The 27,301-nt window shown below is 49.6% G+C and overlaps 1 protein-coding gene across 6 annotated transcripts in view; it reads left to right on the top strand.

Annotated features, from left to right (window-relative positions):
• The window catches only part of MAP2K5 (mitogen-activated protein kinase kinase 5), a 142,995-nt gene extending 120,570 nt beyond the window's left edge, over positions 1-22,425 (top strand). For all 6 annotated transcript variants that reach the window (XM_064456037.1, XM_064456034.1, XM_064456032.1 and 3 more), the window contains one exon: positions 20,892-22,425. In XM_064456037.1, the coding sequence (XP_064312107.1) occupies positions 20,892-20,996 (105 nt within the window). In that variant the 3' untranslated portion in view covers positions 20,997-22,425. The remainder of the gene's footprint in view (positions 1-20,891) is intronic.
• The last annotated feature ends 4,876 nt before the right edge of the window (positions 22,426-27,301 follow it).

Here is a 27,301-nt window from a genome sequence, read left to right as displayed (position 1 = left end):
CTCCTCCTTTGTAGCATGCACTTCAGCTGTGGTAAAAGTACGTATCGCATACATATTAAAAACATATACCCATTCTATCTGTATGTAAATGTGTGAGACACAGCTGGATATTGCAGGAGTTTGATTTACTAATAGTTATTATCTGTTCTAGCTGTTCAGAGGCAAAGAGAGTTTCAGAAAACAAGCTAGCGCAGAAATTGCCTTTATGATATCACTATCCTGCTTTGGTAATTGTTTAAAATCTCTTCTTTAGCTGGAAGCTTGGCCTTTTATTTTGCAGATCGTATGCGCTTTTCAGAAAGCCAGCAGAATTGTTGAAGTCTCTTGTTGAGTTTTTTGTTGGTACAGCATTGAACTCTGCATTGCTACATACGGCTATTTAAACGAAAGCTGTTTACTTAAAGAAATTGTATTTGAAATACCAAAAGCCGAGCATGTAGCAGTTATTCCTTTACGCTTTCCCATGGATGCATAAAAGTACAGTCTTTAAGATGCTGCTTGGATTTCTCAAGGAAAGCAATAGGCAGGGAGAGGCAGTGCTTTTGGCCAAGGATATAGTCAGCTTCTGCACTGGATTATTTTTGCACAGGTCTTCTAATTTTTGCTCAAGTCTCCAAATTTTAAAGGCAACTTCTAGCTTTGCTCCCTTTTTTAAAAATGTGAATTACTGATGCTTTTTATGTTGGTGGTGTATTAATTTAGAAGATGGTATGATAAATTGTGCATCTTCTGTTTCAAAACTACGGACCTGCCGAAAAACATGTTCTTCTTTCGGTTTGTTTTTGGTTTGTTGGGGTTTTTTTATTATTTTAATGCCTAGTGCAATTTTGCAATTTCCCATTCCTGTGCATTCAGGAATCCCTCTCTCCGTGTCAGGAATGGCGTTTAGACCAGGCACCCCGATCTCATTAGCTACAATGGGCATTTTTTCAGATAGATCATTTGTTTGTATATTTAAATGTGTTAAGATATGTCTCAAGATACTACAGACTCTCAAAAATGGATTCTGGCTGGCTGTTCCCCCATCTCCAACAAGTATAGGAAATTAAAAATGTGAAGCTTTTAAGTAGCTGTATTTAAGTAGCTGTATTCTAGAGGGTCTGGACAGTAGCACGTTGTACCAGGTAGAGCTACACTTGTTTGCATCTCCTTGTGTTAAACCATTATTTGTAGCTCTTAGGAAATACTTTTATGGTTTAAACAAACAAATGGAGGATCAGCATAATCCCGCCAGGATTTTCGTATAAACCTTCAGAATAAAGCCAATAAAATGCCGCCACTTTACGTTTGTCAATAAGAGGGATTTCGCCCAGCAGCTGATTTGGCTTTTGCATTATAGCAGTGGCATCGCTGGCCGAGTAGCTGAGATGGCTGTACAGGTTGGGGTTCTGATGGTGTTAACTTTTGAGAAAGACCAGAGGGCTGTCGGCACTTTGCATTTCACAAACACATCCTGTCACTCTTTTGAAGACAGCTTTACAGATAAATGTTTTCTTTCTGCATCTATCTAGATGTTTATGCATCATTGCTGGATCACAGTGAGTGAAGAATTTTCCCTCTTTGGCTACTTACGAGCACTGTTTCTTTTTTCCCTGAGCCAGTGCAGGATCCCCTATCAGCAATGATTTGTCCAGCATAAAAGTGTCTGTGCATGAACCTGTGATGGATAGCTTTGTTTGCAAACATTTAGACTCTCCTCTGTCACAGTGATCCTGGTTATTCACCCCACGACAAGCGGAAATTCTGACAGACACCAAAACACATGCCAGATGTGAAGGAAGGGGCTCTCTCCTGATTTCCCAAGGAAAAAAAAAAGCACAGAGACAAGTATTTTAGCTGCTGTAAAATATGATAAGTATTAAACTCTCTCTGCAGTCTATCAGTTGAGACATACAGTGGACAAGGGGATCTGGATCAAATCCGGGATACATCGGAGGCAATGTCAAAATGTATCTTGACTTTGTTAATGCCAGGATTTCACACTAGGGCTCAGGATGCGCTTGTTACTGCGTGTTCCTCATCTTCCTTGCTCAGGGCAGCTCAAGAGTTGGAGAAAAAAATATGTATTCTTTCGTGTGGCTGTGTTGCTCATCTGAAATGGGGAAAGGGGGGGTTATGGACCATTCCCCCTCTCTTTAAAAAGGGGAAAAAAATAGTCTCTGTCCTTAGGGGTTTGATTTGTTCTTCTTTGTCACTTGAGAAATCAGCTATCGAAATGGAGAAATACATTATATCGGTGTCACTAAATCCAGCAATTACAGAAGACTAAGATTGTGACAAGGTTAACTTGGGAACATCAGAGTTTTAAGGTGTTAAACTCACTGTCTTCTGCAGACCCATTGCTCGTGCGACCACTGACTTTTTACAGAAAATGGGGACATCTGACTTTCTCTTTCTAACGTGCCCTAAAGCCACACGTTATACTAGAACTTTCCAGTGAAATGTGAAAAGAAATAACTTGAGTTGGCTCGAGGAAGTATGAAAATCTAAGGAAATTGGACAAAAGCAAATTGGCAAAGGCTTAGAGTGATACAGTTAATATTTTTGGTTACTTGAGTCTCCTGGGCTTTGCAGTTTAATTTGAGCAAATGTTTCACTTGGCACTTCTGGTTGTTCTGTAGTTCTCCAGACACAGAGACAAATATTTACATCTCACTCATTTTGGTAGCAAAACTGCAAATCTTTCAATTGTGATACACTGAGAAGTTGTGCCCTTGTCTTGTTGATATTTGTGTCTCAGCCGTCTTCCCTACATATTTATTTTAAAAATCAAACAAAAATCTGTTAACAGTTCCAAAATAAGAGCCGTATCTTCAATTCCCAGAATATTGTCTTTTCTGTTCATTCCAAATTCATCAAGGAATTTGCTCTAACAGGCAACTGTTGAAAACTATGTACAATATTTATGGGTATAATAAAACTGGAATTTTAAATTGATTCAAACGCACTCCATGGATTAAAATTGCTGGCATTTGTGTAGTACCAGCTACTTCTGGGTCTGTATTCTGACTAGCACCTCAAGACGCTCCTGCAGTATTAAATAAGAGCAATAATTGCCTATGAATAAGTGGAGTATAAAGCAGGAGATACAGATACGGCTTCTTAGTGACCTGTGTGCATTATGCCTCAAATCCCTTAATCAGATTTGTGCCGGTTGATTCTTGCATCCGCGGAAATTCAGCTGGAGGATGAGGGCCTAAAGTAGTAAAAAATCAATTAATACTACTTTCTAATTTGTGCGGTTGACAAAAATGCATATAAATAGGGGACATTTTTCTACTTAAGAGGGCCACACTGAAAGATTTTTAATTGGATTTTCATTGTGATTGACAGCATTTGATTATGACAGTAACTTTATTTGGCTGGACTGTTATAGCCCTCTTGTTCAGGGGGGGTTTTTTGGTGGTTTTTTTTTTTTTTCCCTTTTCCCATCAAAGCTCTTTTTTATCCGCTGAATCCCCAGCGGAGCAGCAGTGCCTGTGAAAGAGCCTTTTAGCACCTTTGTTGCAGCCATCCCTGGTGATGATTGGACCCAGCTGGTAGTAGATAAGAAAATGTGCCTTTCACAAAGAGGTTGCATCTCCCGTCTCCGCCGTTTCAATAATTTTAAGAGCCCCAGAAACCTGTTGAGGATTAGAAGTAGCTTTAGATGTGAAATGAGTGTTAAGTATTAGTAATCGGGAGATTAGGGCCCCGGGGACAATGGGAGATAAACAACTGCAATTAAGGCAAATCTGCCAGAGTAAACAAAATTTAGCAGAAACAGATGCCCTAACCATTTTGGGGGATTGATTGGAGGGCACCGAGGAATCGATTTTTGTCTTGTTTACACTTCCAAACCCCTGTGATAAACTGGGAGGCTAAATATTTCATACAGCCTGATTTTAGTTAATTTTTTTCCAGCTCCTCACAGTAGGCCTGCTCTCTTCTAACAGTGACCAGGCCCGAGTTTATTCAGCATTCACAGGGAGCAGCTAATTGTCTATGAAGGGCCCCTGTGTTTAAATGGGCTTGACAGGAATTTAAATTTTGTTTCAATCAACCTCTGTGCTCACAGCCTGCTCCAGTTTCTAATTTTTAAATTAAACATGATTTTTTTATTTTTTTTTTTTAAGCTGCGGCCTCTCCTCCGGAGCCGGCTGCTCGCGCTCCCACCCAAGGCAGCTGCTGCAGCACGGGAATGCGCAGGTTTATTAAGGCCGTAATAGCAAAGCACGATGAGCCGCAGCCGTGGAAAAGTTCATTGTCCCATAAATGTGCATCTGCCTGTTCGGATTTAATGGGAGATGCTGGGGTAAACGCTCGGCTGGTGTAAATCGGGACGGCTCCGCCGGCGCCTGCCTGCACGGCTGGAGTGAGGCCGGGTTTCCACCGGGGAAAGGCTCCCGGTAGGAAACGGTGGCATTAAAATACAAGTCTGAGAATGGAAATGGTTTTCGTGGCCTCGGTCGTTTGTTCAGTGACCTTGTGAGACATTCAAAGGAATTTTTTTTTTAAATTCCGAGCCAACTAGTGGTGGTATATATTTTGCCACCTTTTCTGTGTTTTCAGCAGGGCTCCGCACATTTTTTCGGATGTCGTTTCATACCTGTGCTTTTTCTGCTCTTGAGACAGATTGGACAGTATGTTCATGCTTGTTCATTTAATACTTGCTTTATTTAGTCCCTTTACTAAACCTGGCAAACGTGGGGATGTTATTTTGCACTAGATGCGGGCGGTGTGTAGGCATGTAATGCAACACGATAGGACGCAGTACTTTTAAAAACAACTTGTTCATTTGCAGAAACTTCATCATGGAAACGCTAGCGAGGTGCAGGCTGTTTCATTCTCCCTTTTTGCTTGCAGCCAGATCATTTTCTGGGTTTTTTTTGTTTTGTTCATTGTAGTTATGTGTGTGTGTGCATGTGTGTATGCACATGGCATTTTTCACTCCCAAGATTTGGGTGAAAAACATTTAGGAGATTATTTCCATTTACTCCAGCTTAGTGACTTTTGTTTGTTTGTTTGTTTCCCCTGTCAGTAGAAACCAGTTTCTCAAAACTTGGAAATAACAACTGGTTTTTCCACCCTTCTTTCCCAGTCTAGGGGAACTCTTAGACTCTGAAGGAAAACCTACATCGGCTTTTAATGTCTGACTAGCTCTGTTTGGTGTCACTGAGACCCGTCCTGTGCCCATGGTGGGGCATGAGCTGAAGACACTTCTGCAGGTGCATCTACATTAACATTAGAGTTCAGGTCAGGTGTGCCTCTTTGGTGTGAATCTCCTGCTGTTCCAGAGCTACCACTCTTTCATTCTCATCACAGACAGGTCTTGAAGCTCATGAATTGAATCGATTTCAAATGAAACCAAACCAGAAGATGTGCTCCAGGCACACACCTAATGAGCTCCAGCTACTAATGGGCGTTGTGTCCGCAGACCAGACCAGAGCTGGTCAAAAGTAAAACCTCTTCCATCCCTGAAACACTGCACCAACCGTTTCACTCTGCGGATCTGCTTCTGTTGTCGACAGCTTGCTAATGTTGACATACTCTTATCAGCCTTGGGCCACTCTCTCTGTTCCTCTTCTGCAGCTCTTCTTAACCTCAGCGGCACTTGTAAAAGCACGCTCCGCTCCAATTGTATTTCGGTTGCCTTAGTTTTTTTTAAGAGTCATCACACAAAAAAAACCAAAACAACCTTTGATGGGAGTTAGCGTCTTTTGTTAGCTAAGCATCAAGAGGCATGCCAAGCACAGTTATCGGTTTAACAGCAAATATCAAAAACAGAACTGCTGTGGAAAGAATGATCTGCAGATGGGCAAATAGACTCCTCTGTGCCACAGCCAAAACCAAAACTCTGTAGTAAATTTAAGACTAGTATATGCCACAGAAAGAGAACAGCAAAAATCAGACCCATCCACGTACCCCCCCCCGACGTGCACCCGGGGGTCCTGCAGTAGGGGGGGATTGAGTTGTTTGAGGTCAGGTCCGTGCTACGGAAGTCAGAGGAGCTGCACTGATTCCTGCTAATCTGACCTGAAAAAAAAATTCCCTCGTGACCCCGAGTCTGATGATGATTTGCCAGCCTGGACATACCAGCTAAGTGCACAAGAGGTCCCCCAGGACTGTTTTCAGGACCACCAGCACATCCTTGGGCTATGGCCGATGCCCAGAGCTTCAAAAGAAGGTGGAAAAAAGGGTTTTAATCATAATGGAAGGATCTGTACTGCTGTTTAAAAATGGAAATTCAGGTGTGATGTGTGGGCAGTTCCTCTTCAGATTAAGGTTTTCAGGTTTAAGTTAAGCTGTTTTTCCTCCCGGTCCAACCGTTATGCTTGGGGTCTGCCATTACTTAAAGACAAATTCTGTAAATTGCAGCAGAATTTCGGTGCCTCAACAAAACTACTACATCAGCTGAAAATCATTTGCAATCAACTTTATCATATAAAAATAACAGTGCATTGGTAACCGTTAATCTACAACTAGATAAAATGCAAAAACAAAAAGACCACAAAAGGAATCTTTCTCAAAAACAAAAGGGATAAAGAAGAAATACAGCTCCAACGCTTCACCGCTTAGTAGTGTTATCCATTTATCTTTGCTTGATACATTTTGCATCATCCTTTCACTATCTGAAATATCACCAGAGGGATAAAATCATTAGTGTGCTAATCTAGATAGCCATAGTTCTAACACTGACCTAGGCTAATCTGCCTTTGCAATTTCAAGAACTATGTTTGACTCCTCTGAAAGTAACCTTAAATTGTAGTCTTGAAAGAATTCCAGAACTGTATCCTTCACTCCTTCTCCTAATGAGGTTATGACCAAATGCTCATTATAATTGCTTTAGACTCCTTTTAATTTTCAAGCTTATTAATCATAAGAAGAGTTATTTAAAATTGCATAAATTAATCTTAGATTAAAAGCCCATCAAAGCCTCGAAACAATTAAGAATAAGTAGGATTTCCCTGGGGCAGCAAGTTTTATTTTAATAGTGTAGTCAGGTGGATATCAGAACATTGAAGTATGGTAGTGATTAATGTATGCAAAATTTAAATGAGAGTTTTTAAATGGCAAATCTAAATCACATATTGACCTAACTGTAGGCTTTAACTGCATTGTCTGTCATATATTTAAACTGTTTAGTAATCAACATTTTAATTACAGTGTATGTTAGGGAGACCACGCAACAAACAAAACTCACCACTTCCCGACGCTCTGCGCGGAAGCGTTTAGCAGGCTGGGGCTGTGCTGTTAGCTGCGCAAATAAGGAATGAGGAGAGAGAGCAGAAACTTCAAGGAGACTAATGATACTTGATTTTGCTTATGGATGTGTTCTTGTCCCCGCCCAGAAAACGCCGCCGATCGATGCGGCTTTCTGGCCCTCTTTGCTACCCTCACCATTCTCTAGGCAAGTCGGTCCTTTCTGCTCTCTGAGCTGGCGGAAGCTACAGGTGATGTCCTTGTGGGGGTGGGAAGTTCTGTGAACACATTATCTTCTGGGTGCTTTTGTCTTCTGACTCTTGGCGTCCCTCAGCCTGCCTGTGCTGCCCGCAGCTTTGCGGGCTCCTGCGGATCTGTTGAAGCACTGTGTCTTTGGCCTGTGTGCTGGGAGATTTCACTCTAGCAGCCAGCCGAGAACAGGCTCTCAGGGACGCTGAATTCCTCACCAAGCACAGCAAGAGACAGTCCTTGCCCTGAATAGTCCCTATTCTGAGGATAGGATCTGGGAGAGAGAACTGGGCCAGTAAACACTCGGTCCCAGATCAAGCACAGCCATGCAAGTACATAGCAAAAGCTGGTACTCTATGGTTAAACTTGCTGTGATTTGATGTATGTGGTCCTATTGCTGCAGGTGCCGCATGGGAGAGACAAGGAAGCTTCATTTCTGGAGGAGAGTGTCTCTCAAAGCCAGGGTTGACCTTGCTGGAGCTTTGGGAGGCTGGGGGCTCGCTTTCTAGACATGCACGCTAAGCCTCCTGGTCACGGCTGTTTCAAGCGCTTCAAGCACTCGCCCTTTTCTTTAAGAGGCTACGTCCCATGTTCAAATCACATCCTAAAACTGCAAAAGTAAACCGAGCTGCAGCAGCCAGATCACACTCAAATAGTGTCTTGCAGGCTCTTTTCACCCGTGTGTATATTCTGTGCCTCCGTGGATCAATGTGAGCGTTTGAAGTCTTCAGATTTTTTACCCCACTCAAGCCGTAGAAGTGAGCGATGGAGGGAAGCCTGCTGCACGGAGCAACCCCTGAGGAGGCCTCTGACACCTTCTGTGCCTGTGAATTAACAATGTTTTGGGAGTCAGCAATAGAGTATTGGCCTGAGGATTCCTCACTGCTATTCCTGGCTGTGGGAGCAGAAATCGGCCTTGTGGATAGCTAGCACAGATAATTAGAACAGCATTTAGTTTGACTTGTCCTTGGAGGCAGGAGCTCTAGATGTAAAATCCTCCCCTACAGGAGGCAGTGGTAAAGTGATGAAATCTTATACGTGCTGAGGTCTCCAGAGGGGGACACGGGGTCAGTCTGGGGTAGTTTGGGTTACTCAGCACTTTGTGTTTCCAGGCGTCCTGGAAAGAGAGTGCAGCTCCAGAGCCCAGGTTTGTATTTGTCCTGTTGGAGGTCTGACTTGTGTTCCCATTAAACATGTGAATGGGTGAGAATTTCCCCTCGAGTATGTGCCCTCAGTTAATTACAAGAGCCGTAAATAGCATAGGTGCATCGGTAGCAATCGGAGAGCTAGCTGGGATGATAACTGTGGTGCACTATTTTACAGCCGAGTTCTTATTTTCCAAAATTGCAGGGCTTGCACTCCTTCAGCCCACTGGGGATGAGTTCCCAGCCAGGCTTTTCTGATTTAACATTTGCCCTGTGCCCATCTGATCGAGCTTGCGTTTAAGGAAAGAGGGCACCTCCAGTGGAGGAAGGCGTGGGACATCCCAGCTGATTCAGGAGCACAAGTGTTGTGATTTGGTCACGTTTTGCACTGAGTTACTGTAGACACAGGCTGGAGTTGTGCCGAATGGCTCTCGGACGTGGTGGTGTGGCATGGAAACGGGTGCGGATGCAAACAGACGGGTCCCAGGTGTCCTGTGGGCAGCAGTTGGGCTGTGCAGAGCTGGGTCAGAGGGTGCTTTTCCCAGGTCTCAACTCCTCCTGCCAGGGAAGCCTCACCGGTGTCGTTGGGGATTAGGGAATGGCAGGGAAGGGGCGGGGAGCAGGTTTCCAGGTTACATTTTATTCTTAAAAGGTGCCCCAGTGCTCAGAGGTGCCATGTTTTGTGCAGGAAAAGCTCTGTGTTGATGCATCTGATGCACCACAGAGACATTCAATGCTTAAAGCAGTGACGTGCCGTTTCTAATATTGCCTAATAAACTGCTGCATTTTGTCTTCTCCCTCCCCCCCCCTTTAAAAAATGGCATCAAAATTGCATGTTAAGCGGAGAGTGAGCTTCCCTTAAAGCAGCCTGTAGCCATCAGTAATATTTATTTTCTCTATTTGTTTTAAGCCTGTGAAGACTGTGGTTTCCTCCATACTGTCCTGATGGAGCCCTGACCAGCAAGCGTGCAATGCCCCTAGCCCTAATGTGCCATTAATGATAGGTTAATGTACAGTATAATGTTTTTTGGACTATGGGTTCATTACACTTCTGAGTGCAAGGTCCTTCTGCAGAGCGCCCAAGGTCCCATTGCATTATATCATGCAATAAAAATACCCTTTTCATATCACACACTAATAAACTGTATTTGAAATGCTGTCTAAGGGCACTGCCATCGTCTTGATAGTCTGTGTCTGCAACAGTTGGGATCTTTTTATTATGGTTTTTGTTATGCTGAATTCAAATTTTTTAAATTAAATGCATAATTTGTCTGTGCTTCTTTGTAATAAATGGAGCACAGTCCTTTAACGGCACAGTCTGGGAGGATGCCTGTAAAAGAGAACATTAAAAGGGCAGCACTGTTGCAACCAACAGCGATGCTGCTTAGTGCCTAACGTACCTTGCGTAAGCACGAAGTCTTTTATTGTCATTTCTAATTTGCTAGGTGTTGTGCTTACGTTTGGCCATCATGTAGTCGTTAACACGAGACCCTGGTCCCTCTAATGGGTCCCTCCTTCCTCCTCTGTATTCATACGGTTTACGTTAACGTCCGTCTTTGCAGCTCGCTCCTGGCTGCAGCGAAGACGGCCTTTCAGCATGTCGACAGGCAGCCCCCGAGTGTTTGCGGCAGCGCCTGTAGCCTGCGTCGGCTCTGCCGGTTCTCCTGCCCGCGGCGTTGGAGCAGCGGCGGTGCTCCACCAGACCTCATGAGCGGTGCGGCACGTGGTGCCTCGATGGCGCAGCCGGTGCTGGCCTTGGCCGTGCAGGATTGGAAGTCAGGGCTCTGCTCTTCTTGCCATGGAGGAGAAAAGAGGGAGCGAGGGCATTGCCCCAGGAACTCACTGCTGCTTTTGCAGCCACTAGAGCAGTAGGAGGTGCTGAGGTGGTGCCATCGGGGCACCTGGCTGCGATGCTGGCAGTAAGCGCAGCCCCTCCAGCCTGGCTGCAGCGAGGGCAGGAGGCCACGGCACTGCTCATCTTCCTGTGCAACCTGCTGCTCAGGCCATCAGGAGGTGATGAGGTGGGTTAGATCGGGATGTGCTGTCATAAAAAGAGCAATATCACTGAGCACCATTTGGGATTAAGGTTCCTGTCCATGTCCTCCCCCATCCCCCTCATGTCCTCTGTCCCAGGAAACACCACCGTGTAATTTTTGCAGATTTACAAGGAAATTGGTGATTGACTGGTATTTCACGTTGGGAATGTACTTTGTGGCCGTCCTGGCTAAGGTCAGTAGCTGCCTGTGGCATGGACCCTTTAAACCAGTCTCACAATAAGCCTTCGCTTGTTTTGTGCCTGGGAAGTCCTCTGAAATCACAGACCCGTTGCTTAAGGCGTGTTATTTATTCTCTGCCTGTCCTTCGGCAGTGCTTAGGAGCCTCAGCGTTGGTCTAAAATTCCTAGGTGCTATCCAAACACAAGCATTTTATAGTCAGTGGCAGAGGAATCTAATTATGGGATAAACTGTGAAGCTTTGATCTTGCCTGGACTTGTGTATGAGAGGCAATGAAAACTGTTATGTGTGCATTAGACTGAGTAGCTGAAAGGATTCAGGTAGCCCGGATCTGGGGCTGTGGGTGATGCACAGGCTTTGTATTAGGGCTGGGACTTTCATCTCCCCTGGAGAGTTCACCCTTGCCTCCTACCAGCAAAGCGGGCGAGCAGATCCAGAGCATGTGGGCACCTGGTGCTGGAAAAGGCCCGCGGGTGTGCAGGCCTGACAAGGATGCGACGTAAAGTCTGTTGTAATAAGCTCTGGGCGGGTTAATATCAGAAGTGAACATTTCTCAGGCCGGAGGAGACGGCCATGAAAGCAAATTGCTGAATTTTAACGGTAGGTAAAATTACGGAACTTTTACCCTTGAATAATGGCAATTTAATTGACTGGGCTAAATGATTGATGGTTTGTGAGCAATGAGTTTGAATTACCAGGGCTGTGTGTTCAGGGGGGCGCTGCCCTTTTAATTTCATGTCAGATATTTAAATCATTTACATCACCCTCTGCGAGGCGCTTCCCTTTGAAAGAGTTAACCTGTCTGGTGGGACACTGCAACTTGAGAAATGTACCCTTTATCAAGAGAACGAGATGAGACAAGTTCATTTAAAAAGCCTGGTTTGTCATTGTTTATCTAATTTTCGGAGTTGACACACAAAATTAGGCTGGCTGACACTCACTCTGGGGCTATCCCTGGCCCCGTCCTGCCTGACCTTTTCGGCTCCAAGCTGCTGTGCGCTCGCCGGCGGCCGCTTCCCTTCAGCTGTAGAAATTGCTGTGTCCCCTACCGAGCCAGACCCCCGGCCGAGGTAAGGCAGGCATGGGGAGCTGTTTGGTTGGTGGCTTTTCAACATATTTTATCCTGCTTGGCTCTGCTGGACGCACTGATCGCCAGATATTTTTAAGGCTCGGTATTTAAGAGTTGGCGAGGAGGTAGTTACTGCTCTGTAATGAACATGCGTAGAAGTCTAAGCAAAAATTAAATGTGTGGGGATGGGATCAGCTCGGTCATGGGGCCGTCCCGTGATGCCTTCGGGCTCCTTTCATGAGCATCTCTTCCCTTGGTGTCATGCTTCCCTCCATGATTACGGCTGTCAGTGTTGTGGTGAGCTCTTGCACGTTATTGAGACTCAAACGTTGGCTGAACCGTCACTGGTAGGGCATGAGCAGCGTCTCCATTACAGTGATTTTACTAAGGAAGGTTTAATATCAATCTCTCATTTGCCAATTCACAGTGGACCTAGGTGCCGGTGTAAAAGAGCCGCGCTCTCCACTGACGTTAACGTGCTGTTGGAGCGGGAGAGCTGGGTGCAGCTCAGCACCCCGACTCTGCTGCCGCCCAGGGGGATGTGAATGCAGGACTGATCTGTGCTGGAAGCCAGCTAACTTCCCCACATCAAAAAAAAAAAACGATGGATGGATGCTGCAAAAAAGGTACGCACGCCACACCGAGCAGAGAGTGTCATCTCACCAGGGCAGTGAGAAGCCAGCCGCTCCAACTGAAAATATATTTCAAGCTTCCCCACATTTAACTTTCTTCAGTGTTACCTTGCAAAGCAACATAAATCTATATGGGAATATTTAAGTACAGCAGGTTGCTTGTGTGTGTTTTAGAACATATTGCTCACTGTTTAAGTCAGGGCTGGGGCTTTTATTTGTGGCTGAGACACTCAGCAACTAGAATTTATTAATAATGCCTAAGCTGTTCATTTTTTTTCTTTCCTGAGGTGACAGTTTATCCCAGCCCCATCCTGCAGCCTGGGCATGCACTAGACCCGGAGGGTGCAGCTGTATTTCTCCTTTAGCAGTTCTGATTTTTACCTGGGTTTCCTTCCTCACTCCCTCCCTTCCTCTCCACACCCCCTTCTCTCCACCCTCCCTTCCAAAGATACCTCCAGTTGAAGGCGCTGCTTTCTGAGATGTGCGTGGTTTGGACTGCAGGCATTTATGGCTGCAATACTGTGGGTGCTTGAAAAGGGTGAAATGGGGGCTAGATGCTGAATAGCGGCAAAATGCGGTGAATCCATCAGGGTAACTCTGTGAAGACGTTGCTAAGAGCAGAGGAGACTGCTGCTGGTGCAGATAATGGTGGTCGGAGACTTTGGAGGAAATCTTAAATGTTTCCCCTGAGCCATTTTTGGGTACTAAGCCAAGTGCAAGTCCCTCTCGCATAGTTTGTGCTGCATTTTCACTTCAAATGTTGCTGTAAGCAGGCATGGGGCGAGGTGGATGGACTCGTGCATTGTCCACAGTCCTGTATTGCTCTTTGATGTATGTTTTTATCGCAGTTGCAGGCGTGACTGCAGCAGGCAAGGTGCTGCTGAGTAAGGTGTGGTCTAGCGAGGTCAGGTGTTAGAAGAAGCAAAGTGGTTTTGGGATAGACTTCAGCACGGGCTGCCAATGGACATACATCCTTGTGCTGCTTGTGACCTTGCTCTCGGTGCCTGACCTGAACAGGCTATGGGCCGTCCACTAAGATTTGCAAAGACAGGTCCCACTGACACTATAGTTTTAGCTTTGGTGGAAATCTGTTTTCCCATTCCCTATTAAAAAAGAAAGAAATGAATTAACAACCAAAAAAAATAACCACACACACACCCCCAAAAAAAACCAAACAACCAACCACCAGATTCTGAAAAACAGCTTCTGGTAAAAACATCCCTTCAGCCAGAGAAAAATCCTCCCTAGAGCAATATAGTCTACAAACAAGGAAAATCTAGACATCTAAAGAGCAGTTTCAAGTTAAACTTATTCCTAGGGAGAAAAGTGAGCGTGTAAAACCGCAGGCTTCGATGGAATAACCTCACAAAACAAAGCAAATAGGATGAACAGCATGGCTAGCTGACATTTTCAACCTTGCATAGCCTGCAGTTTCCCTTTGCATGTTGTGAGTAGCTTAAATGCAAGGATATACTGGGTGTGAGATGTCTTCTCTGCAGGGTGTCTCTCCATCGTAAAGGAGATTCATGGGAGAAGCGGACTGGCTTTAATAGCTGGTTTTTAATTGCCCCAATGCATTTCCTCTTCCTTGTCTGTGGGCTCTTGATTGTTTTTCCCTAGTTCTCACTAGTTTCCTTAGCTGCTGTTTTGTTTAAGAGGTGAAAGAGCTAATTCAAGGCTATCTTGCTTATAATAAGCATTTACGTTCCTGTTGGACTAGATGATCATTGTAGGTCCCTTAGAGCTGAAAAAATATTCTAAACCTTACTCTGGCACCTTTTGCACCCAAAAATATCAAAGTGCTCTCTCATGAGAGAGCAGAATCATTTTTCCCTTTTTAACCACGAGGATGAGGGAGATTAAGGAGCTTTGTGAAGGTCGTGCTGGAAAGTATGTGGCAGCTTGGGAATAAACTCCAGGGCTCCTGCCTTTGGCTTCCCAATCGTGGCCTCCTCTGAGTTGTTTTCGTAGGTAGGAATCAAGTAAAAACAGGAATATTTCAGATTGAATTTGTTTAGTAAAACAGTGAAACCCAAGTATACGTGGGATACCTGGAGTAGGAGGTTACAAAAAAGAGGGCGCAGTCTTTCTTTAGTGTTATTCCTGATGTGAGACATTCAAGACCAAAGCTAAAGATTTCTAATAGCCAGGTGTTGGAAGGAGAAAGACACTGTCCATATGCTCAGTGCTGTAAGCACTTACGTACTTAAATGCATCATTTTAAGATCAGCCATCTTCTCTGGGTATGTTCTTCGTCCTTGGTGGACGATTTTCCAAGCAACGACTGACTGTGAGCATGCACACATCTGCCTGGATGGGAAACTGGGATCTCTCTGGCAAATTTAAAGTTGCTGTCTACAGCTAAGAATGGCTGAAAGGAAGCAGTTTACTTCAAAAAAAAATTGAGTACTGGGGGGAAGACATCTATTTCTGTACCAGTTAAAGAGCAAACTTGGAAAGGTTGATTGCAATGGCAGGTAGCAGCTATCCGTGATTTCAAAGGCATGGAGATAGATTTAAGGGCTTGCAGCTCGAACCCAGTGGGAAGCACTGACAAATCTGAGAAGGGGAAAGCAAGTTCTTTGAACTGACTTTGCTTTGGAAACCTGTAATGACACCAGAGTCGTGCTGCAGCCTCCGGTTTGCAGGAGACCGGTGATTTTGTATCTGCAGACTTTGGCGTCTCAGTGGTTGTTTTCTGTGGGATGTGCACATCCCCGCGTACATGGGCTTTCACACAAAAGGAGTTTTCCATTAAAAAAAAAAAAAAAAAAAGAGCTTTCTTCAGACTGCAACCCTGATTCAACAAGGCCAAGTGCCGGGTCCTGCCCTTGGGTCGCACCAACCCCAGGCAACGCCCCAGGCCTGGGGCCGAGGGGCTGGGAAGTGCCCGGCGGAGAAGGCCCTGGGGGTGGGGGCTGACAGCCGGCTGGGCATGAGCCAGCCGTGCCTGGGTGGCCAAGGAGGCCACCAGCCCCCGGGCTTGTGTCAGCACTGGTGTGGCCAGCAGGAGCCGGGCAGGGATGGGGCCCCTGTGCTCGGCCCTGGGGAGGCCCCACCTCGAGTGCTGGGCTCAGGTTTGGGCCCCTCGGGACAAGAAGGGCCTTGAGGGGCTGGAGCGTGTCCGGAGAAGGGCAGCGGGGCTGGGGCAGGGTCTGGAGCACAAGTGTGCTGGGGGGCGGCTGAGGGGGCTGGGGGGGTTTAGCCTGGAGAAGGGGGGGCTGAGGGGAGCCCTTCTCGCTCCCTGCAGCTGCCTGAGAGGGGCTGGAGTGAGGGGGGGGCTGGTCTCTGCTCCCAAGTCACCAGGGACAGGACGAGAGGGAACGGCCTCAGGCTGCGTCAGGGGAGGTTTAGGTTGGATATTAGGAAAAACTTCTTCACCAAAAGGGCTGCCGAACATTGGCACAGGCTGCCCAGGGAGGTGGTGGAGTCTCCATCCCTGGAGGTATTTAAAAGAAGGGTGGATGTGGTGCTTGAGGATGTGGTTCAGTGGTGGACTTGGCAGTGACAGGTTAGTGGTTGGATTTGATGATCTTAAGGGTCTTTTCCAACCTTAAAGATTCTATGATTCTGTTGTAGCTTCACCCTAGTCACTGTGGTGTCTTTTAGAGTCTGTAGACTTTCGGCACGGGGTTTTTTTTCCAAATTTGACTTTTAGACTGAGCAGCAAGGCAGCCATTCGGTTAGAGCCTGCAGTTCACAGCATCCCAGAATGGCAGGGGTTGGAAGGGGCCTCTGGAGCTCACCCCGTCCCACCCCTGCTGGAGCAGGCACCCCCAGAGCAGGGGCACAGGGCCGCGTCCAGGCGGGGGGTGAATGTCTCCAGGGAAGGGACCCCACAGCCTCTCTGGGCAGCCTGTGCCCCTGCTCTGGCACCTGCACAGGGAAGGGGTTTGTCCTCATGTTCAGGTGGAGCTTCCCGTGTTCCAGCTTGTGCCCGTGGCCCCTTGGCCTGGCGTTGGGCACCGCTGAAAAGAGCCCGGCCCCATCCCCCTGACACCCGCCCTGATAATATCAGATAAATATCTGATATTTAGAAGCATTGATGAGATCCCCCCTCAGCCTTCTCTTCTCCAGGCTGAACAGACCCAGGTCTCTCAGCCTTTCCTCACAAGGGAGAATCTCCAGCCCCTGGTCACCTTCGTAGCTCTCCGCTGGACTCTCTCCAGCAGTTCCCTGTCCTTCTTGAACTGGGGGGCCCAGACCTGGACGCAGCACCCCAGATGTGGCCTCACTGGGGCATAGCAGAGGGGGAGGAGAACCTCCCTCGCCCTGCTGGCCACACTCCTTTCCATGCCCCCCAGGGCACCGCTGGGCTCCTTGGCCCCAAGGGCCCGGTGCTGGCTCAGGGTCACCTCGCTGCCCCCCAGCACCCCCAGGACCCTCTCAGCAGAGCCGCTCTCCGGCAGGTCCCCCCCAGCCTGTGCTGGTGTGGGGGGCTGTTCCTCCCCAGGGCAGGACCTGGCACTGGCTCTGGCTGAATCCCATGAGGCTCCCCTGGGCCCAGCTCTCCAGCCTGGCCAGCTCTCGCTGGATGGCAGCATGGCCTCTGGTGTATCAGCCACCCCTCCCAGCCTGGGATCCTCAGCGAACTTGCTGAGGGGACACTCTGTCCCTTCATCCAGGTCATTGATGAATATTTTGAACAGGGCTGAACTCAGCACAGACCCCTGGGCAACAGCGCTAGTCGTGGGCCTCCAACCAGAGTCTTTGCCATTGATCACCACCCTCTGAGCTCTGCCGTTCAGCCAGTTCTCAATTCACCTCACTGTCCTCTCCTCTAACCCACACTTCCTAAGCTTCCCTATGAGGATGTTACAGGAAACAGTGTCAAAAGCCTTGCTGAAGTTGAGATAAACAACATCCACTGCACTCACTTCATCGACCCAGCTAGCCATACCATCGTAGAAGGCTATGAGGTTGGTCGAGCACAATCTTCCCTTGGTGAATCCATGCTGACTACTTCTGATAACCTTCTTGTCCTCTACATGCCTGGAGATGAGCTCCAAAATGAACTGCTCCGTCACCTTTCCAGGGATGGAGGTGAGGCTGGCTGGCCTAGAGTTTCCCAGGTCCTCCTTCTTGCCCTTTTTGAGGACTGGAGTGACATTTGCTTTCCTCCAGTCCTCGGGCACCTCTCCTGTCCTCCATAACCTTTCAAAGATGATGGAGAGTGGCTTAGCGACAGCATCTGCCAGCTCCCTCAGCACTCGCGGGTGCATCCCATCGGGGCCTGTGGATTTGTGGGGATCCAGTTTGCCCAAATGATCTCTGACCTAATCCTCCTCAGCCACGGGGAAGTCCTCGTTTCTGCAGAGTTCCTCTCTCCTCTGGGGCTGGGATGCCTGAGGGCCAGCCTTAGCAGTAAAGGCTGAAGCGAAGGTGGCATTCAGTAACTCTGTCTTCTCTGCATCCTGCATCACAAGGGCACCCCCCTCATTTGGCACCAGGCCCACAGTTTCCCCAGTCTTCATTTTACTGCTGATGTATTTGAAGAAGCCCTTCCTGTTATCCTCGACATCCCTTGCCAGATTTAGTTCCAAGGGGCCTTGGCCTTCCTTGTTGCATCTCTGCATACCCTGACAACATTCCTATATTCCTCCCAAGTGGCCAGTCCCTTTTTCCACATACTCTAAACCTTCTTCCATTTGAGTTTTTTAGAAACTCTTTGCTCATCCATGCAGGTCTCCTGGCTCCTTTACTTGACTTCTTCCTCATAGGGATGCACCAATCTTGAGCTTGGAGGAAGTGGTACTTGAATATTGACCAGCTCTCTTGGACCTCCCCTACCTTCTGGAGCCCTAGCCCATGGCACTCCTCCAAGCAGGTCTTGGAAGAGACCAAAGTTAGCTCTCCTGAAGTCCAGGGCTGTAATCCTGCTTGACATCCTGCCTCTACCATGCGGGTTCCAGAACTCTACCATCTCACAGTCACTACAGCCAAGGCTACCCCCAACCCTCACACCCTCAACCAGACCTTCTCTGTTTGTTAGTATAAGGTTGAGCAGCACATCTCGCCTCGTTGGCTCCTCCACCACCTGCCTCAAAAAGTTTTCCTCGATGCTCTGCAGGAACCGCCCGGATTATGCGCACCTCGCTGTGTTGCTTTTCCAGCGGATATCAGAGTGGTTGAATTCCCCCACGAGAACCAGGGCCTGCGAGTGTGAGGCTACTTCCAGCTGTTCCAATGTAAGGCGTTCCTGAAGGCTGTCCATTGTGTGCACCAGGTAAAGTAAGAAATCAAGAAGGAGTGGAGGCCACTGGTATGACCAGGTCAGGCTGATACTGGAGAGGAAACCCATGAGTGCAGCTCCTCCCTGTCCAGGCTGAAATATTGACTGATGGTGCATTAGACATTGCAGGGCGATGAATGTTGGGTATGACCGGTCCTAGTGCACCTTGCACAGCCGGTCACCAGCACCGTGATCTGCCTGCGGGGTAGCTCTTGCACCAGCAGATCGTAACAGACCTTTCACATCACGGGGTTTGCTCTCGCAGTTACGCCAGCAGCTGTTGAAATCATTCATATACTCACTGATGATCAGTGAGGTTTGTTGGGAGGTGACTGGGGTACGGTTGTTTAAATTAAACTATTTTCTCTCTGCCGGTGCGTGGCAATGCGTGTAGGGTTGTTCACAGCATAAACCTCTGCGGTCTCTTACACTCTGCTGAATGGATGGGGAAAGGTTTCATTTAAGTAGTTCCAAAGGAAGATCCGTTTCCTAGCTGAGAGGTTAAGCCACTAAACCTGGCTGGTGCAGCTGTGACTCCTACCACCTCCCAGCTCCTTGTTGCCTTACAGGCAAACTTGCTTCTCCTTTTTCCCTACTTTCTGAGTCTCTCCCTCTCCTTTTTTAACCTTACCCTTTCCTCTTCATACGCTTCTTGACTCAAGTCTTCAGGCTGTACCACCTCAACTCGTGTTAGTTTGATTGTGGGAATTAGTCCTCTGAGATGAATGGAAATGCGAACGGGCTCCCACCAACTATTGTTGAGTTCACCTTTATGTGTTTATTAGCCCTGTCTTTTCCTCTTATTACAGTGTCCCTCCATCTTCATGGGGTAGGAGCCCCATCCATCTTTTCTCTACAAGGTGAACTGGGAATGCCTCTGAGCTGGTCCCAGTAAGATCTGAAGAAGGGCTCTCCACATCTCAGACTTCTCCCTAAAAAGTTTTAGCTGAGATTCTAGCCATCCCAAAGAGTTGAGGCAACAGCATCTCTCATTCCTCCATAATTCTTGTAGATAATGGCATATTTTATTCCTGTGGCTCCTGCATTTGCTGGCCCTGGCCCTGCAGAGTGTTTTATTGCTTCGAGCTGATGCTGCGAGGATTTATTGTGCTCTATTTATCCGGGCGCTGCTTCATTGTTTCGCTCGGTGCCATCCTAACCCAGCCAACCGCCAGGCTTCCCGGGCCCTGCGTCAGACCCGCGCTCGCTCTGCGTGTGCCGATCGCCGTCGTTCACCGCTGCGGCTGGCGTCGGGCTGCGCACGCCGGTAATTCCCACACGTACGTCACCCTCCCCAAAGGCTCCCCGGCAGATCTACGCTGATTACTTTGAGGCGTTGTTTGCAAGAGCCATGAAGTTTAGTGTTGCAAAAACTGAGCTGCTTTTGAGTGATTTGGAGTAGAAGTTTTCATCATCTGTGATGGTTTCTCCTGGCGATTGCTTTCTTTCAGTCATTTATGTAATTGCGGTACTCGGTTTCCTGCGGTTTTTTTATACTTCATTTGAGATTCATCTGAAGATGGCATGTTCCCATCGCTAGGAATGTGGCCAGATTGAGACATGAGCTGCCTAAGCTGGCTGCTGAAATTGCAGGCCATATTTTTGTTCCATCCTGAGATGCTGTTCTGATTTTCCGAGGTGTCTAAGACAGTCTTCCAGCGTCTGCCAGTAGCTGTACAATTCACAGCTGAGAATATTTTATAGTTATCCCTCTTTCCATCGTACTCAATTCCCACAGTAGCTTCTCACAAAGACCTGTTTCGGTTACACTTAGGTGATATTTTCATTTCTATATCAACTGATCACTTCAAATAACATGGACTAGCACGTATGTGCTTGAACAAATGCCTCTCCGTATGGACACTGTGAGTGCTGCAGAGCCTGGCGCCTGGTCCTGCTGCATCTGCAGGCACAGAGCTCAATGACCAAGTAACAAGAGGAATTTAACACTTGCAGGGATATTGTATTTTTCCTAGGTGATCTGTAGGACCGTCCGTTTAAGGGATGCACGTACGGAGGGTGAGGCATAGGGTTTCCACTGATAAAAGTCAAGGTCACAAATAACAGTGTAAAAAAATCAAACCTTTTGGGGTTTTCACAGGAAGGGTTGTCTTTACCTTGGCTAACGGTGCCTATGCTGCTTTCCAGGGCCACCCGTTCATCGTGCAGTACAACGATGGGAACGCAGAAGTCGTGTCCATGTGGGTGTGCAGGATGCTCGAGGAGCGGCGATCGACCCAAGGACCGCAGTGAGCCGGGCTGGCTCACAGCAAGGCGCAAGGCAACAGCTCACCCCGGACTGGCAGCACCAGCCCCGCGCTTCGGACTCTCCGTCTGTCTCGATCCTATTTTACTAAAAATATTTTCTAGAAGCATCAACAAAATCTTTCAGGATATTTGTTGCTGCCTTTCCCTCACCACCACGTTAAGGAATTTTCTTCCCACATTTCTTTTGTTGCTGAGCAATTTAATATCCTCAGATTATTTTCAGTTAAACTGTACACAGCCTTAAAGCAAGTATTTTATACCTATATTTTTTGTTATTGAATGTATTGTATATTTCCTGGCTCCAGAGTATTTTTTAGCTGTTAATCTTTTGCTATTGTACGAATGACACGCCGAGTGTTCGGAGGACTTCATAAGAAGTTGTTGGCTGTCTTGGAGTCCAGACGTCCACAAAATGCTGGTTTTAAATGTAAAACGAAAGCAAACAAACAAACAAGAGGTATCTGGACTTGCCCGTCCTGCGAGGGGGCGAGGGATTGCCCTTACAGAGTAAAAGCATGGCAGGTAGATCAGCGTCACACTAGGAAATGACCGGCAGTGCCCCTCTCTGCTCCCAGCACCGGCTGCTGTGGCTCGGGTTTGCTGGGAGGGCCAAGCAGGGGAGACGCCACGACGCGCTGGTGTGTGCCAAGAGCATCCACGCTCAGGCACTGGAGGCTGAGCCTTAAATGCAGAAAGGTTTTGCTGAGGTGGAAAGAGGTGAGGTGAGAGAGGACAGCGCTCTCCTAAACAGGGAGCAGGGGTGCTGCTGGGCGAGCACCGGCCAGAGCTGGCGGCCCCAGAGCCGTGCATGGCCGAGACGGGCTGTTGGCTGCTGGCTGCAAAGGGAGAGCAGCCCCGGGCCCGGGGAGGTCGCACACAGCAGCAGCGCAGAGGGTGCGAGGTTCGGCTGGTGCCGCACGAGCAAGCCTCGGGTCCCACGAGCTTGCTGGGGGGAGGAGAGCCTGCGCAGAGGGGCCCAAGCCGCGCTGTGCCACTTGCCCTCGTGGCCGGAGAGCTGGCTGCAGGGTTTTACGTCTCATCACAGCAGTTCGTGGCTTGCGTGGAGGCACGTTGCCTTTCCCAGCTCTGCCTTATTTTCTGATGCCAGAGACGCTGCGCAATGGGTGCGGCTGGGTCACGCGGAGGCCTCCAGGTTTGCCGTTACCGTAAAGGAAAGAACAGCGGTGTCTCTGCTGTGTGTTTGTTACTCCTGCAATCTCTGCGTATGTTTCCACAACAGACTGACGCACGTTTAGTCAGTCCTCGTGTTAGGATGTTTATTAAAAAAATCACAGACGAGAGGGGGACTGTGAAAGGCAGAGCTGGTGGATGTGACTTGGGGAGGGGAGGAGGTTGGGGCTTTTGTTTGCTTGCCTTTGCATTAGAAATAAACTTTTTCTTAAAAAAAAAAAAAGAGCTCAGGTAGTTTATTATATACCAACGGCTTAAAAAAAAAAACAAAACAATTCGGTGAAAAATTCTTCCTGAACCGCTGCAGATCCGAAATGTTACTTTGGAAGCAGCCTGGAAAAGACTTTGTTTCCTTCCTTGGAGGGATCGTTTGTCTTCTTTTGAAGTATAGAGGTTGCAGGCATGAACTTATAGACTAAAGTTTGTCTTAATTGCTCTGATGTCACAACCTCCCTGGCAGATAACAGTACAATGAATGAGTCAACAGCCCCCATACCTTCAGGTCCTTTTTCTAAAGTGAGACAAATTTCTTCCCTGTGAGCCAACCAGACTAGAGGCAGCCCTTCCATTTATTTATCCCTAACAGTTTGCATTAGCTTTCTCTGGATAAAAAGTCTCTCCCTCAGATTTAGTTAAAAAGTCAGTAGAACCAAGGCTTTTCCTCTCGCTTTCCCTGGCAGGGAGGTCGGGAGGGGAAGGCGTCACCCTGAAAATCTGTGTGGGATGCCAGCTGATGGAAACGTGAAAAATCTCCTGGCGAACGGGCTGACAGTGTTATAATTCACTGGCACATGTATTAACCTTGCTGTCTTCATCAGTATACTTAATCAATCCAGCAATCATGGGGGAGGTTTGGGGCCTCGATCATCTTCCCTTCCCCGGGTCCTTGAATTCGGTGCAGCCAGGGGACGGGAGGAGGGCGAGCGGCTGCGGGTCTGCTTGGTGGCGCCGCTTCTGCCCCGCTCCGCTCCCAGCACTGGGTTAATGCCGGTTTTTGGAGGGGGATTAGGGCTGGGTGGGAGAGCGGAGCGGGCAGATGGGGGGAAACCCAGCTCCTCTTCGGCATGGCCAGCCTTGGGGCCGCCCCAAGCATCGAGCGGCAGCGAGGTCGGGCCTCCCCGAACTGCCACCTTGGACGTGGTGGCCCTGGATGGTGGATCCCCACGGGAGCTCTGGACCCTACAGCCCGGTCTCTGTTGCTACATGGGGGACTACTGGGGTCCCCCCGACAGGGCACCTCGCTCTCCCCTCCGACCTGCGTCCTGGCCTTGCTTTGCCCACGCGTGTGCAAACCCCCGGTACCCACAGAGCCCAGTTCAAGCGATTTTCAAGCAAGTTCAGCCCGATCCTCGCCACCACCCATCAGCACCAAAGGACAAAAGGAAGGGGAAGGGGGGGGAAGGCAATAAAACTGGGCGAGGATCTGGGCACATTTAGCTCCTCTGGGTGCCCCCACCCACGTTAAGCAGCTCCCCAGCAGGTCTGCAGGCTCCTCTCCCTGCAGCAAATGCGTGCTGGCCCCACACCTGCCGTGTGGGGCGGCGGGAGCTGGGCTGAGCTTGGTGTGGGGCACCCCGATGCAGTGCAGGGTGCCCCCCAAACCTGGCTGAAGGGGTCCCCTGGGGTGCAGCACAACGAAGCAGGGCCTGCTGTGCTGCGTCTGAGCTTAGGAAGCCCTGCCTCAGCGCGGGGGCTGTGTGCACGCAGAGGTGACTTCAGGCTCGCCAAGGCACGTGAAATGTGCCGCTGCGAGCCCAGCCCCAGGCTCTGCCGCCAGCCTTGCGTGTAACGTCATCCCAGCCCCGAAACCTGCTCCAGGGATGGGAAATGAACGGGCAGGGAGGTTTTCCCAGCTGCCGGGCAGGGCGTGAAGCGCTGGGTGCTGCCAAGGGGCTCAGCGCTCTGAGCTGCGCTGGAGCCGGGGCTGCCTGGGGACGCTGTCCCCCTCTCCTTCCTGCTGCAACTTTTTGGAGTCTGAATCAGGGCATTTCTTGGCTAAAAAGCTTGCAGAAAATGCAGCAATTTTATACCCTGTGTCCGAGTCCTGCTCAGAAGGGGGTGTGGGGAGGGTGCATAACAACCACATTAATTCAGCAGTGGATGCTATAGCTGGGCTGAGTGACCCACCCCACTGCCCCCAGTCCCACCCCTCAACCCACCAGCTCACTCAGGGACTCCACCAGCAGCCCCACACCAGTCTCACCGCTCACCTCCTCTCCCTGTAACCACAGTCACGGGGATAGTGGTAGACCCACTCTCCTATGGGAGTGTGTATGCGGGAGCTCACAGGCTCCAGAAGAAACTGGGTATGTCCCATCTGTGCCCAAACTTCCCATGGTTTCCACTTTTCCCTGCCTGTGATCCTTGCCAGGTGAAGCTCGTCCTGTGAGAGGAGCCCACGGTAGTTCGCCCTTAAACACAGCACAGAATTAGGAAATATGTTGTTTGTAGTACCCCATGGCCAAATATACCCTGCTGTCAGCTTTCCAAAGGCAAAGTGTCAGTCTTTGTTTTCCAAAGAACAGGCTGAAAAGCTGCATGTGTGTCTATATGCTCGCATACATCTGGCAAAGAAACCAGAAACAGGGAATTGCAGCGGACTGCAGCTTCGGGGGCTGCGAGCGGTCCCCGACCCGTCCCTCTTCCTGGGCTTAACGTCTGTCGAGCAGGGATGGCAGCGGCCAGCGATGCACTAACTGAGCGATCACTAGAAACAGCTCTTAGGAGCTTCATTTGATCTCCGAGAGCATAAGCAAGCCGGAGGATTCAATCTGGGAGCGGTGCATGTGGTTTCCTGCCTGGCGGAGCTTTGCGGCCCTGCAGGGAAAGTTTACCTGGAGGCATGGAAGGAAAAGGGATGGACTGCAGGGACCCTCCGCCTCTGTGATGCGGGGAGCATGTGGGCAAGGTCTGAAGGAAAACCTGGGAATTTGGGGCTTAGCTGGAAAAAAAATTCCCTAGTCCTGAAGGGAGCAAAATCCACTGATAGAGAGTGAAGGCTCTGGCAGCCCACAGCAGAAACCGCTGCCTGGTGATGGAGGGACTTCAGCTGCGGGTGGGGAGGGGGGCGATGCTGCCGGCACAGGCACACCGCACGGCTTTCTGGCTCCAACTGCGCTCCCTCTGCCCAGCGCTGCCTCCAGGCAGGACAGCCCAGGGGGGCCATCGTCATCCAGCCCCACCGGAGCTGCACCTGGGACCCCCCATCCCAGGGAGCCTGCAGCCTTGGCTGGTGAGGAAGAGGAAGAAGAGGCAGGTCAGGGGGCTGCAAAAAGCCGAGATACCCCAAGCCAGTGCCCTGCTCTGGGGTGCTCCCCAGCGCAGAGAGGAGCTGTCAGTGGCTGCTCTGCTGCTCCCCACAGCACGGGGGTCCAGGGCACACAGAAACACCCTCAGCCTTTTGGGCAGCGAACGGGAGCAGCAAATCCTTCACCTCCACAGGGGTTTGAGGCAGGCGGCCCCCACACTGCTCCCTGCGAAGGACTCCGAGGCTGCTCAGCCTCTTGGAGACAAAGCATCTTTGTGCAGAAGCTCTTCCACCCGCTCCCATGAAGACGTGTAACTGGCAGAGATAAACACAAGAGACCCGACGAGACCCCCAGGAGACCCGTCCTCGCCCAGCTGCCAGGAGCAGGCCCACCCAGGCCTTGGTGCACCGACAGAGCTGAGTTAAACGCATCACAGGTGACCCCCAGCTCTTTAAGAGCTGCAGAAGAACCAGCTGTGGCCCCTCAGCTTCTCCAGAGGGTGCTCAGGAGACCCTCTTCAGCCATGTGAGGTTATCTGTGGGTGGCTCGCTGCCCCATGCAGCCCAGAACCTGCTCCACTGCTCTCCTGAGGCTGCTTTCTGCCCTGCGGGGAACCGGGCAGGAACCAGCCCCAGCCCCAGATGCTACCACTCGTGGGCACGATGTCCCTGCAGTGGGAGCCAGGCCCTGGGGAGCAGAGGGGCTCCCCGGCAGCGAGGGTGAGCTGGGGCCCATTGCGTGACAGCGGGGTCCCAAGCTGTAGCAGGTATTTTGGGATAATCTGTCTTCAGCCTCCCCTGGGGGATGCCTCAAGCTGGGGGGGCTCACAGGCACCATGGGGCACAAATCTGGAGGGATGTGGGGACTGTCCCCTGAACTTGCTGGCCTCATCCTGCTCCCCAAGCTCACCAGTATTGCACCGCCAGGCTGCCTGGCCTGGTCTGGGAAAGCCTAATGCGGGGGGGGAACAAAAAAATTTCTAACTGTATTCAAGTATTTTGCGCACATAGAATAAAAAGTAGGTTGTGCTTTAAGAAAAGCAAAGCTGAGAGGCCTGTGCCTTTCCCTGCGGGGAGCTGCAGCAGGAGCGCTGCGGTGCGGCTGCCGAGGAGCTGCGCTGACCCAGGGCTGCTTTACCTTCAGCAAAGGGTACGGCCATAAACTACAAGTGTGCACTAAGGAAGGATTTATAGATTGAGCCTTACTGGCTACTGGAGCAGCTGCTGCTTCGCCGGTACCCCACCGCGGCTGCTCTCGCCACCGAGTCCTGCAGTGAAAGTTCAAGGTTTATAAGTAGCCGGTCAGGCCGGGAGATGTTTAATGGCAAATGGATGTCTGGGGCTTTTACAGGCAGGAGGAGGAAAACTTCTCTGCAGCCAAGCCCGAGCTGCCGGCCGGGCCCAGTGTGCAGGTGAGTGCAGCTCTGTCCTGTGCCCGTCTGTCCCTGGCACGGCACGGCCTGGCCGGGCGAAGGGAGTGTTAATTGCTGCCCTCGGCTCATCCCGCTCCATCTCCAGGAAGGAGCTGGTTTAAACTAATCAATAAAGTCGTGTCTATCGATCGTGTACGTTGCGTTCCTCTGCAGCCCCGCCGCCCCGCAGCCGCTCCGGCCGAGGGAAATTAGGCAGATTTAGAGCCGGCGGGGATGTCACGGGGTGGGCTTGAGCGGCCAGAAAGGTGAGGGGCTGCAGTGCCGTGGGTGGGGCTGGGGGGATCAGGGGACAAGGTGATGGCAGCTGGGGGGGGTGTTGGACAGCAGGGAACCTGAGGCACATCAAGGGGTGCATGTTGGGGAGGGCCAGGGTGTGTGTTGGGGTGACTGAGGGTGCCCGGAGGGGGGGGTGCAGTGGT

This window comes from Phalacrocorax carbo, chromosome 7, assembly GCF_963921805.1.
Source record: "Phalacrocorax carbo chromosome 7, bPhaCar2.1, whole genome shotgun sequence".
In the NCBI taxonomy this organism is placed as follows: Eukaryota; Metazoa; Chordata; class Aves; order Suliformes; family Phalacrocoracidae; genus Phalacrocorax; species Phalacrocorax carbo.
The sequence above is the reverse complement of the archived record's forward strand: the minus strand, read 5'-3'. Positions and strand labels throughout refer to the sequence as shown.